At 40.1% G+C, this 12941-nt stretch overlaps 2 protein-coding genes across 2 annotated transcripts in view; one reads left to right on the top strand and one right to left on the bottom strand.

Annotated features, from left to right (window-relative positions):
* Nucleotides 1–213: 213 nt before the first annotated feature.
* On the bottom strand, nt 214–2619 carry rassf11 (Ras association domain family member 11; the record flags this gene model as incomplete). The annotated part of the gene is made up of 2 exons (XM_079559130.1): nt 214–1439; nt 2517–2619. The coding sequence occupies 2 exons, from the start codon at nt 2617–2619 to the stop codon at nt 214–216; spliced, it is 1329 nt and encodes a 442-aa protein (XP_079415256.1).
* Nucleotides 2620–7357: 4738 nt separating this feature from the next.
* The window catches only part of ampd1 (adenosine monophosphate deaminase 1 (isoform M)), an 8717-nt gene continuing 3133 nt past the window's right edge, over nt 7358–12941 (top strand). The window contains exons 1-6 of the mRNA XM_079558946.1: nt 7358–7439; nt 10022–10187; nt 11031–11187; nt 11371–11536; nt 12495–12714; nt 12791–12920. Coding sequence (XP_079415072.1) covers nt 7418–7439; nt 10022–10187; nt 11031–11187; nt 11371–11536; nt 12495–12714; nt 12791–12920 — 861 coding nt within the window. The 5' untranslated portion in view covers nt 7358–7417. The remainder of the gene's footprint in view (nt 7440–10021; nt 10188–11030; nt 11188–11370; nt 11537–12494; nt 12715–12790; nt 12921–12941) is intronic.

Genomic DNA, 12941 nt, shown 5'->3' with positions numbered 1-12941 from the left:
AATGCTAGAACAGGGAGAGGGCAGTACATACTTTCCCTGTGCTTCCTTAGGTATAGGTATACACATGGATACTAATCAGATTTAATACAGTAGATAATGAGGCATATCTTGAGATACATAAAAATGAAGGCCCTGTTTAAATTATCCACATAATCAAACAAGGATTTTCCATTGAAAATGTAAAGGCCTGTCACTTCACCCAGGGGGCATGTCTTATACTTTGGTACTCCTCAGATAAACAGTGAGCTCTGATCTGTGAATGACCTGATTTTGAGTCTTTTGTGCTTGTGCCCAACGCGCCCACCACTCCCTCAGTTCCGCAGATCCTGTGGGCTTTCTCTCCTTTATCTGACAGGGAACAACCACAGCGTGAGGGGGGCTGCAGTCTTCTCTGGGCTGGGACTTCCTGTTTGGAGCCACGCGACCACACAGATCTCCAGCTTTATTTAGCTCCTTAGTTGTTTCCACATCATTTGCGCAATGTGTTTTCTGTGTTTGAGTACCACCAAAATTTAAATCCTGGATATTTTCCTTGAGCTCCTCTAGTTTAGCCTTGGACTCCACCACACTGTCTTTCATTTCCAAGAACTGACTTTGCAAATCTCTCTCATGGCCTTCTTCGGCTGTGAGCTCATTCTCCCAAAACATGATCTGCTCCCGCTCTTCTTCCATTACCTTCTGCTTACCCTCCTCTTCAGCTTTTTGCAATCTTTGCCGCTCCTCTATATCAAAAATCTGCCTGTCTAGAATTGCTATCTGCATTTTTAAACCTTGCAAACTGCTTTTTTGACTAAATATGTTTTCAATGAGTCTTTCTTTCTCATCCGCTATCACCAGACTTGTCAGCTCTTGAATTTTTGCTTCTGAAGACCGGCACTCTCTTGCTTTCACTTGACTCCTGATGCAGCATGATGTCTGATTGTCCAAGTCTGACCTCACCGCTTTGTCGGTGTTGATTTTGACCTTGCTGTTTTGTCCTGTGACAAAAGATAAAGTTCCCTCGAGTGAAGTTGGGCTCTTTTTCTCACTCTTTTTACATAAATCTTTCTTACTTGTCGTCCTATACACCTTCCCTTTGCCCAGGTTTTCCAGCCACTCCCACGCCTCCTCCATGATGGTCAGTGACTTCCTTTTGGGTCTTCTGACATCCTCCGCTTGCTGCTCAGTCAATGGGGGTAAACTTTGTCGGTGTAGACACAGGGAACTGCTGCCCCGCCGCAGTCGCCCACCTCCAGGGTCTTTTCTTCTCAGCGGTAGGCATGGTTGGTATCTGCGACTAGTGGAGCCACTGCCCGCTGGTCCGTTCAGGATTAGAGAGAGCTGTACATCTCTGGCCAGCTCACCATACCTCTCCAGCGTCTCCAAGACACGTTCACTGGGAGCCATGCAGCGCTGAAAGTCTTTGAACTTCTCCCGTAATGTGTAGCGTCCAGGTTGACCTACAAAGGAAAGAGATCTACAGTCAGGTTCATAAATATTGGGACATCGACTCAATTCTAATCTTTTTGGCTCTGTAAACCAACACAATCGATTTCAAACCAAGGTGTACTTAAACTTCAGACTTTCAACTTTAATGTGAGAGTATTTACGTCCAAATCAGATGAACGGTGTAGGAATTACTACTGTTTGTATGTGTGCCTCCCACTTTTTAAGGGACCGTAATGGGACAAGTGGCTGCTCAGCTGCTCCATGATCTGGTGTTTGATTTTCCGTCATTATCCCATTTTTAAGGGATGAGACGTCCAGAGTTCGTTTCAAGCGTGGGATTTTCATTTTGGAAACTGTTGCTGTTAATTCTCAATATGAAATCCAACCAGCTATCACTATAATAATTATAATAATGCATTGATTTCATATATTTCTTTTCTGGACACTTAAAGAGGCTTTACATTGCATTATTCATTCAATCCATACTTGGTGGTGGTAAGCTTCTACTGTAGCCACAGCTGCCCTGGGGTAGACTGACGGAAGCGAGGCAACCAGTCTGCGCAATCGGCCCCTCCAACCACCACCAACCCTCACTCACTCACACACACACATTTGCCAGGCTTCCTGGTGTTCTCAAACGGTCTCCCATCCAAGTACTGGCCAGGTCCTTCAATGTTTAGCTTCCAAGGTCTGACAGGATTGGGCATAGCAAAGGCGGTATGGCTACTATCAATGAAGCTGAAATATATTAGGCTGAAAGCAAAACAAACCCATTAGAGAGATAGCAAACATATTAGGCGTGGCTAAATCAACAGTTTGGAACATAAAAAAGAAAGAACACATCAGTGAGCTCAACAACACCAAAAGAAGTGAAATGTTATTCAATGGCCAAGTCAATCACCTGACAAGAATCCGATTAAGCAGCATTTCACTTGCTGAAGAGCAAACTGTAAGTAAACTGTGTAGAATTTGTAATACAAGAAAGGCCCAAATAAACTGTTCAGCTTTTGAATATCAAAATTCTCAATACAACATTCTTTCTTTTTGTCACAATCCCAAACCTTTTGTATGTACAGTATTTCACTTACCAAGAGCTTGGGCCAAAGTGATGACTACTTCTTGGCAAGTGGTATCTTTTGTAAGTCCACACACAACCCGAGGGAGTCCGTTCACAAAAACCTTCACTTCCATGTTGACAAATCGGTGATACTATTTACTCGTCCACTGCTGTGTCTCCTATGAGCAAGTCATTGATGGCAGCACATGCTGACAGTGAAATGAACTGGGCTTGTATGCTTTGAGGGGATGTCCGGGTTAAAGTGGACCAATTATGCCAATTAAAATTCCTTAAGGCATATCAGATCCCTCCCTTGTTTTGAAAAGAAAGAAAAACAATCCCAAACCTAAAAGCATGCTTCTTGAACTGTACATTTACAAAAATATTTATCATTCAAATAAATGCAAACTGCCAAAGTCATGGGTTGATGATTTTGTGGCACAGTCTCCTTGGAGTTACCTGGACTGAAAGGAGGACTGTAGGAACAGTTAAGGTAATAAAAGCCGATAACATAATCAATTTGGCTATTTTCAAAATGTAATTAGCCAACAACATAACAGTGTTAAGCCAATAACGTATTCACGATTTACCGGCCGATGATGTAATAATGAAGTTATTGGCTGATTGTTACATTATTGGCCTGACAATATGAAAATTTCTCACATAATGTAATTTACACATTCAATAATATAATAATACATCAATCTGACTTTGCAAATTGTTTTTGAGCAGGTTTCATCAAATTGTGTGTTTTTTTATACACTTGAGTTAACTTGTCACAGCTCATGTGCATTTGCCTGCAACAGTAGCTCAGATGGTAAAGTGTTTTATGATGAAATAACGAAAGGTTGTTGGTTCACTTCCCTGCTCTCCTAGGTTCACACCGTCACTGTCCTTGGGCAAGGCACTTCACCTACCTTGTCTATGTAGGAATATGGTGCATGAGTGAGTGAGTGGCTGGTGGGGGCCGGAGGGGCCGATGGCACAGTGGCAGTTTCCCTTGAGTCGGTCTGCTCCAGGGCAGCTGTAGGGCATCTTTTATGCAGTTCTACCAAGACAATGGAATAAAATGCTTTGTTGGAAATTGCATATGAGCAGTTTATTGTTATATTATATAATAAGTTGCTTCAAGTGAAAAAAAAAACTTTTGAGATATTAAAAAAACAAACCGTAAAATACAAGTTTTAAAAATGATTTTAAAAAACCCGTCATAGGGCATCTAACATTTTAGAGCAAACTGCACAAAAACAAATATATCGTAGCCATGTGGTAAATGGTCAGAGTGCCCCAGGGCGGCTGTGGCTAACTTACTGCCTTTGAGTGTGGAGTGAATGAATAATGACTATATGTAGCACTTTGAGAAACGTGTGACACAGGCTGATAAAGTACAATAGGTGTAAGCCGTTGTTATTTATTAGGCAGGAGGCCTATACAACCTGGGGTGTCGGGGGCCGCTTATATTGTAAAGGATATGGGGGGTGAATTTTGATCCACGACCCAAATGAGTTCGACACCCCACCTATAGGGTAAGTGGATACAGAGGAGGGGGGATACAGCAACAGCTAAAAGATAAAAGTCATATATTCTCTGATATGAAACCTATTCGTCTGCTGTTCTGCACGTCTACACAGCTTTAAGCTTGTGTTATTTGGACTTGAGTATCTTATCATTTACTCAGGAAGAGATAACGGTCTAACTAGAACACGTAGACAGGCTCTTCATGTAAACTGTCCTTCATCAAACGGCCACTTTCTGTTCCACTCTGAGTAATGTGATACAAGCTGGGCTGAAAACAACAAAGACTTGTTTTTGTATAGCAGTGGATACAGAAGATAAATGTCTATCAATTAAAACACTAAATTCTTGATAAAAGTCGGTCAAACGTGCAGAAATGTTGTTGTTATATTGATCTTTTGGAATTTTGTTACATCCTTTTAGGCAGCAATTAAGTGATAGAACATCTGGAAGAGAAATTTGTGTTTAGATGAGGACAGGCTGGAATCCTTTGGCCTTTTTTATGCTTTATATAATTATTTCCTCATAAAAAAAACTGGAACAGAGTTATGAGTCTTCTCAATCATCAATTAGGGTGAAACACTCTTTTTAGTGTTAAAGAAGTGGCATTGCTCAGTCTCACAGGTGTCATTATTGTCAATTGAATGAACTTTAAGCCACAAATTGTTAAAATTGTGGACCTAATACATATACACAAATTTCTACTGTTATTAAAAATATTGGACCCCAACATTTTTGTATTTATTTGAAGCAAGTTCATTGAGAACAAAATTTAATTAACAATGACTTTCCTAAATCAAACTGTTGTTGTTTGAGTTTGCCTGAGTTGTGTTTCCCTTGTGTACACATGACACCAGCACGCATGCAGTAAAACATGAATGCCTTGCTTTGACACAGACCAAAAACTAAAAATAACTTTTTTTAAACAACGTGCAACATGCAACATATTTTTTAAAGTTTGACCAACATTTTTAATACGGTTTGTCTATGCAGCACATCGGCTCTATACTCCTTATACTCGCACTGGTAAACTGCCCCTCTACTCTGGCTTCTTTAACTAGTTGCACCCAGAGGAACGTTGACATTTAGGATCACATTCCCTCCAAATAGATAGCTACAGTGAGTGACCACGGGCTACGTACAACCGACTTGAAAGCCAGTGCTGAAATGTGTTAAGTCAATTACTAATTCGCAGGTTGTCACATTGATATTATTCATGTACCCATGCACACACAATTTTTATCCCATTTTAAGAATTTCACAAGTAGAGTTTGGTTGTTCTGTGAATAAGAGATAAAAAACAAGATGCCAAACAAAATAAGCACACATCAACATACCTGTTCTCAAACATCCACTACACAGGTAAACTGGAAACACTGACTTGCATGAGAATATGTCTCACCAATAGATGATGAATGGATAAATCAGATTGATGTAAGGTAATAGGTTTAAGTGTTTACTGGTCGCATCTCACTTTCTTCAGAGTCATGCTGACGCTTCTCTTGGACTCTGCTGGTCACACTGGTGATTTAGTGAGTATGATAAGTTATAACCTTTAATACAAGGTGGAAAGATAGCAGTCAGAAGGGTTAAATGCTTCAAGTGCATGGATCGATTTGTATATTCTGGTGGGCCCACGATTTTAAGTTCTGTGGTCTTTTTTTGTTTGTGTTTTACATTGTATTTTGATTGTGTATTAGAAAAAAAAAAAGGTGAAAATCGTACCAATACTTTATTATTAGTAATACTTTATCCCCGAGGGCCAATTTGTATGCAGCCAGCAGAAACAAACAGACCCAACAATACAACCAGTGCCATTGATGAATTGCTTAAGTTGGCTTCAAACAGGGTCAATGAGTGCACAATATGGAAAACAATAAACATTCAATCACTAGAGAAGCTGCAATTAGTTTTAAAGTTATAGTTCAAATATGATATTAGTTGTTTGTATTCTTTAATGAAATAAAGATTTGTTTTTTATGTTTCCCAATGTGGTTTCCTCTGTTCTATGGTCCCATACTGCATAATGTATACAGTGAGCATGGTCTATTTATGGAACAACTCAAAGCTGCAGACAGACGTCCAAGCACTAATCTGTGCTACGTGAGAACATGACATGAGTGACAAGGAATCATGGCAGGAATTGTGTGGCTAAGATTCTTCTTGTCATTGTATTGCCTAAATATTGCTCCAGGAGTTGTTCATGCACTCAGTTTCATTAAAACAGTCTTTGTTATGGGTTGGAGAGAAACTGGGTGTCTTTAGGTTTCATTTACATAAACAAAGCCCTGCTGCTCCCTTGATCTGAGGAGTATGATTTACAAAACTAATGCCTTTACACATCACTCAAACTCTCTCACATCTGCCAACTACAGGTCTCCTCTTAGTGGCACTACGCCAGGCATCTAGCTTGTGTGCTTAACCAGTCTTACATTTTGACAAGAGGCGACAGGAAGCTTCTAAAGGAGCAAAATGTCCTCAACTTAATAAACCCAGTCCTGTCTACCACATTTAAATCTCTACCACCGCATTTAGCTTCACTGAACATTAACGAGTTTTCACCAGGGCCACAAAAAGCAAGAGCTAAGTAATGGCTATAATAGCACCCAGCACCTGTTCATCACTCTCGCTTTTCAAAGTCAACATGGCTCAATCCAACAATATGCCCCAGAGTAAGTAGAAACTTAACTGATCAAAATCATCAGTGTGTTATGACTTCCACTGAAACGTTTCGTTAAGAGGAGGGACTTTCAGCGTTTGCAGCTGAACCAATTGCAATTGTTTTTGTTTATAAAATCAACTCATATGACAGATAAATAAATGATACTGAGTTACGTTTAGGAACAAATACAACAAAGTTTTTGAGATTTTGCGGAAAAACAATTCTGTGTTTTCCAGCATTGCCAGGACATTACAAGCATGACACACCCACTGACAACATCACTGTCTCTCAATTGGCCGGCCCTGTTGAACTATTTTGTGCATGAAAACAGACCTCCAAACTAGAAATTACAGGTCTTATTGATAAGTTACTAGTTTAGAACATGTGTTGTTGAATAGTCACATTATTTTTCCTTAAGATTATATATTGATTGAATGGTGTGAATTTGCTGAACCTGACATCTGTGCCCTGTGCCCAGCAGCATAAGGTTATATAATAAGCTTACCACATGCACTCATAGGCCTGCACCAGCAGGGAAACGCAGACACTGTTCACTTAAAAATAGAGCTGTGCTCCCCATTACATCCAGGCATGTCCTGCATGGGCACAAGTCGCTTCTGGTTACACGTGAGCCATGCACAGAGTTTTTTACTGCACAGTCCTGGGACAAGGCACCACAGTTCCCTACTACAGGGGTCCAGCAGCTGACCGCCCATCTCCAGTCCTCAGGAAGCGTTGAACCGAAAACCGCCACCATGCCCAAAGTCGCAATGCCAGGTGAGTAGAAGCTCTGGCTTCAATGTGTGAGGAGCATCGTTCCACAAGTGTATTATTTTGTTACCCTTTGTAAATAAACAATGATTATACATTGCAACATTGTAAAAATGCTGAATTACTGCAGATCTACAACCATTTGATTCAATTCTCAGATAAACTCAAGTTGTTCCTGACTTTTTGAGACAACTGTAGATCTATTTTGAAAAAAACAACCAATCTTTACAGTGTTTAATAGTGTGTCATTATCAGGGTCACTGTTGCTATGTCAAACTGTTATGATCATAAATAACCAAACTTCTGCAGTTATAGCTCTGACAATAGTCTTGACAGCTTTACTGATGTGCTGAAAGTGGGTGAGATGCTCAAAGTTCCACATCAATCTACAGGTTAAAAAAATACAATCTGAACAAAATATATGAAATGTGTAGGTTCAATTATTGTAAAATATATGCATCATCATACGTCACAGTAACGGTTACTAAAGACAGACCTACATTTAGTGGACATACAGTTTGCTACCAGCATATGCCTATAGCAAACTGCATAATGCTGTCAAGAGTGTAAAACTTCGAGCAGCTGCTCTCTGAGGTGCAGCATTACAGTTAAACTAGTTAAAGCAAAGTGGTAGACTGTGAGGCTGAGGTGTGATGTGGATGGGACATTTTGGTGGACATTATGAATTTCATGAATGTAGAAAACCTTTTAAGCAATCATATTGGCTTTGTGGTGTGGGTATGGGATTTGCCTTTAAAGTTTCCCCAAAAATGGGAATGTGTGAAAATCAATTACCATAAACCTGGATACTAACTATAGGAAGGTCTGTGCTGCTGTTAAAACTTCTCTCTCAAACAGTAACAAATAAACAGCTGCATCTTCAGTGCTGTAAAATTATGGCAAACTCACTGCACAGTTTTGAGTGCATATTTATGTGAATAAGGTGTAGCACTGTTAAATACCCAGTGGCAGTGCCTGTAATGTCGTCGTGCTGTCGTCTTCTTCTTACTCTTCACGTTAATCACGCCTGTTCTGTTTCTCCTTTGAATCCCAACTGTCCCACCTGGCTGGGACAATATGGGTGGGACTTTATTGTAACCTGCAGAGGGAGGAAGTAAGTATAGAACAATGTGAGACAAACCTCAGGAGCATGGGTTACTCTGGTTTTATGTTCAGACACATCCTGTGAATCCTTCATTCGTACTGCAGCAAAACCCTACAGTTGCAGATTTTTTAGTTCTGTTACTCTGGATCCACTTCATGTGAGAAAAATGTACACACATGTAATGCTCACTTTCAGTACTGTTGTCTGTCACATCTAGTCTCATATACAGTGGCCTTCAGGAAGTATTCATACCCCCTTGCATTAGTTTGGAATGTCATTTTTAATATATTATTATTGGATAAACAGTTTCAGGTTTTGTTCTGTTTTACCAGTGAAAAAGTAATATATTAGACTGCTGCATAATAATGTAATTTGGGTCTGAAAACTTTTTGAACCCACTGTAGACACAACAAACTGAAAGTGAACAATTACATTGATGATCCACTTTTTGTCTGTCCATGACTTACATCACCAAGGTCTGACGTTACCATCGAGATTATTTCTATAGATATATATGTGACTTTTCTTTATTAGAAAAGTACCGCATGGGAATTTGAATTCATGACTCAAACCCTGTTCCTCTGTAGCCCTAACACCTCATATTCTCTCTTCATATTCTCTCCGCAGGCATTACACTGCATGGGGGCTGTGATTCGCCAAAACACTGTATCTGAGCATGTGTCATTCATCATTGTTGATCACAGTTGTTCTTTTGTTGTATTATCAAATTATTATCTAAAACATTATTTCTTTTGACAATTTACCACTAAATGTATCTGCTTTAACCAATAATCTTAGATCCCCTTATGTTTATTCGACCTTTTCAGTTATGTAGCAAAAAGGAGCATGTCTAACCCAGACTTTTCTAACCCCTTCTCTTTCTCTTACACTGGGTGATACTCTACTCATGGAATTTACCATAATCAGAGAGTAAGTACCACGAAAATATATCTGGATAAAACCGTTCCAATGTCCTTGTCACAGGCATGATGGATAAATGTAGAAAAAATAGACTCCTCTAAAAGGTTGGCAGATATGAACAAACACAGCAGTCTGACAAGTTTGTGTGATCAGACTGCCTGTGTGTGCTCATAAGATGTGCATGGTTGCTTATGTGTTCAACTATACAAACTGGAGAAGATCAAAGTAATGAAGGTAACAGACCGCACATCTCAGTCAATGAAACATTGGCTGATGATATGCCTTTTCCTTTCAATGTTGACAATTCAGCTGCATTTTAGCTGTTTTAAATGTTTGTTTGCAAAGAATGAGGCCTAAACAAAAGCAAATTGGTCAAATAAAAAACTACAATTTCACAATCTGGTGGTTATTATTTTTTGCAAATAGGCCTAAACTGTGCGTGGTAGGTCTACTTTGGAGTCACAACAGTTTGTTTTGTCTTGCTGTCTTTAGTCTGTTCATACATGTAGCATGATGAGAAAATATCGTAATACATATGGCTAATATGTGCTGTACCGAACAGAGACCGATGACAAAATGCGGGCCTTCGCGGAGCAAGTCTTTGCAGCTGAAGTCAAAGACGAGAACGTCCGTGATGAGGTGTCGATGTTCGACGTGGCTGAAGACTGTCCCATCATCCATCAGGAGATGGCCTTCCATCTGCATGCTGATGATGACGTGGAGAAGCGGTTGGCTTATAATTATGCTATGCTTGCATTTTCCCCTCTCATGTGTCTCATAACAAATAAAAACAGAGAGAATTATATAGTGAATTAATACAAGTAATAATAGTAGTAAATAATATTATGATTTAAGAATTATATACGCTGAAACCTAATCAACATGCATATGCCTCATACTTTCACATCTTTTTGGGCATTGTGTTTTAGTTGGATGTATATGCATATGCATTCACAATGTTGTAGACACAAAGCAGTGTTTAAACAACAGTCTATGGCAGGGGTGTCAAACATACGGCCCCTGCCCTGTAGAGCATAAATTCCAGAGTATGTAAAAAAAAAAGTAAGTCTCAAGCCCATTCCTGTGCGGAGTTATGATTTTTTAAAGAATAACCAGAATGCTCATTCTAGCCACTAGGGTGCATTAAATTGAAAAACAGGATAGAGTTTCACACGTGTCCAGCAGAGGGCACTGACATAATAAGAGCTCAGGATATGAACAACACATTATATAGCCACGTGGTAAATGGACAGTCTGCCCCAGGGCGGCTGTGGCTTCAATAAAAGTTTACCACCACCAAGTGAATGAAAAATGACTACTGCACTTTCAGGAACTTGTGACACAGGCTTGTAAAGTGCAATACAAGTGTAAGCCGTTGTCCTTGATGAAGCTACAGTCAAGTTGGGGCTTTGATCAAATCACAGCTTATTATTATTCATTTATTGGAAACATTTTCTCTATTATATGTGGCCCGCGACCCGCCATGGGAGCTGAATTTCGGCCCGCGACCCAAAATAAGTTTGACACCCCTGGTCTATGGGATAAACACAAGTGTTCTTGTTCATCCACAGAAAGAGGCACCAGCGATCCCATGGCATGGGCGTGCCCTCCTCCTCTGCCCAGAAGGGAGGTGCAGCCCCTGTAGTGACTGTGCAGGTGGACACCCCCACTTATCTGGAAGTACCTGACTTCCAGAGAGTGGCTGTCATTGGTGACTATGCTGCTGGGGTAAAGCTTTTAAATTACTGTTTTGTATTTCTAAAACCACCCATACACCTTAGATAATCCTTTATTGATCTCACAAAGGAGAAATTCAACCCTGTTGTTTTAAATGACATTTACCTGTCCAGTGAGTAATTTAACGACAAACACAAAATTGAGTTGCCCAAAAGCTGTCTGTATGTCTTGTAGGTGACCATGGATGACTTTGAGCTGTCCTGTAAAGGTCTGTACCGCGCATTGACCATCAGGGAGAAGTACATGAGGCTGGGGTACCAGCGTTACCCTCGCACGGCCTCTACTTTCCTGCGTGACATTGAAGGAGAGATCTTCAAACCTGAGGACCAGGTGCTGCCAGGTGAGCACACTGTATGTAAAAGACTTGTTCAAACATACACAGGGGTAGACAATAACAATGGGACAGTGGCTGAGTGGCTGAGTGGCTAGCGTTATGGTCTCACATCAAGAAATTTGTTGTGGGATCTTTCTTTGTGGGGATTGATAGCATTGCCTTTAAACTGTATAACTTGGGTCAAACGTTTTGGATTTCCTTCCACAAGCTTCTTACAATAGTTCGCAGGAATTTTGGTCCATTCCCCCGAACACAACTGGTGAAAATGAGCCAAATTTGATGCTGCCACCCCTGTAGACCAATTATTAGTCTTTATCCTTTTTTTTATTTGCACACTCCAAACTGTTTATTTTGGAGTAAGGGCTTCTTTCTGGCAGAGTACCCTCACAGCCCATGTCGGTACAGGACTTGTTTCACTCTGGATGATGACAAATTCTTACCAGTTTCAGCATCTTCACCAGGTCTTTTGCATTTGTTCTCGGGTTGATGTTCACATTTCAGACCATAGTATGATGGCTGGACATTTCCATCTTTTTTATACTTGCTTATAATTGTTTGAAATAATGAACGTGGCACCTTCAAGTGTCTTGAAAGGATGAACCAGACTTGTGCATGTTTTCAAGTCAACTGGGCTTTCCCAAATTGTTTAAAGGTATAGTAAAGGTATAGTAATCTTAGTGTATGTAAGATTAAGTCAGAAATGTAAATCTCTGACTTTGTAGAAAGTAAATTCTATACAACTCTATCTCTCATTCTTCTGGTATTTAGCAAATAGAAATGATTTTGAAAATTCTAATTGACCCCCCAAAAAACTGCATTTGTGTTGTTTTATATAGTGTGTGTAAACATCTGGTTCCCACTGTGTCTACTATATGGACTTTGCCGTTATACTTTTGTTATAACATTTTGTATATTTGAACTTTTTTACGTGCATAAACTAAATTAACTAATGTTTTCGATCTAGTGTTTACTCCTCCTCCAAAGAATGGAGAGGACCCTTTTGACACAAAGAGCCTTCCTCCAAACCTGGGATATGTGGCCCGGATGAAGGACGGTGTCATATATGTGTACAATGATGCAGCTGCAGCTGATAAACACCAGCCCAAAGACCTGCCCTGCCCTGACTACGACACCTTCATCGATGACATGAACTTCCTCATTGCTCTCATTGCACAGGGGCCAACGTCAGTACGCAGATTATAAAATAATGGATAAAAAAAAAAAAAACATACATATATTAAAATTGTGTTTGCATTGCAGTAAGACTTACACGCATCGTCGCCTGAAGTTCCTGAATTCTAAGTTCAATGTGCATGAGATGCTGAACGAGATGGAGGAGATGAAGGAGCTGAAGATCAACCCCCACAGAGACTTCTACAATGTCAGAAAGGTTAGTCAGTCTTCCAGTGAC

This window comes from Gobius niger, assembly GCF_951799975.1.
Source record: "Gobius niger genome assembly, chromosome: 6".
Taxonomy (NCBI): Eukaryota; Metazoa; Chordata; class Actinopteri; order Gobiiformes; family Gobiidae; genus Gobius; species Gobius niger.
This window is presented reverse-complemented; position numbering and strand designations above follow the sequence as displayed.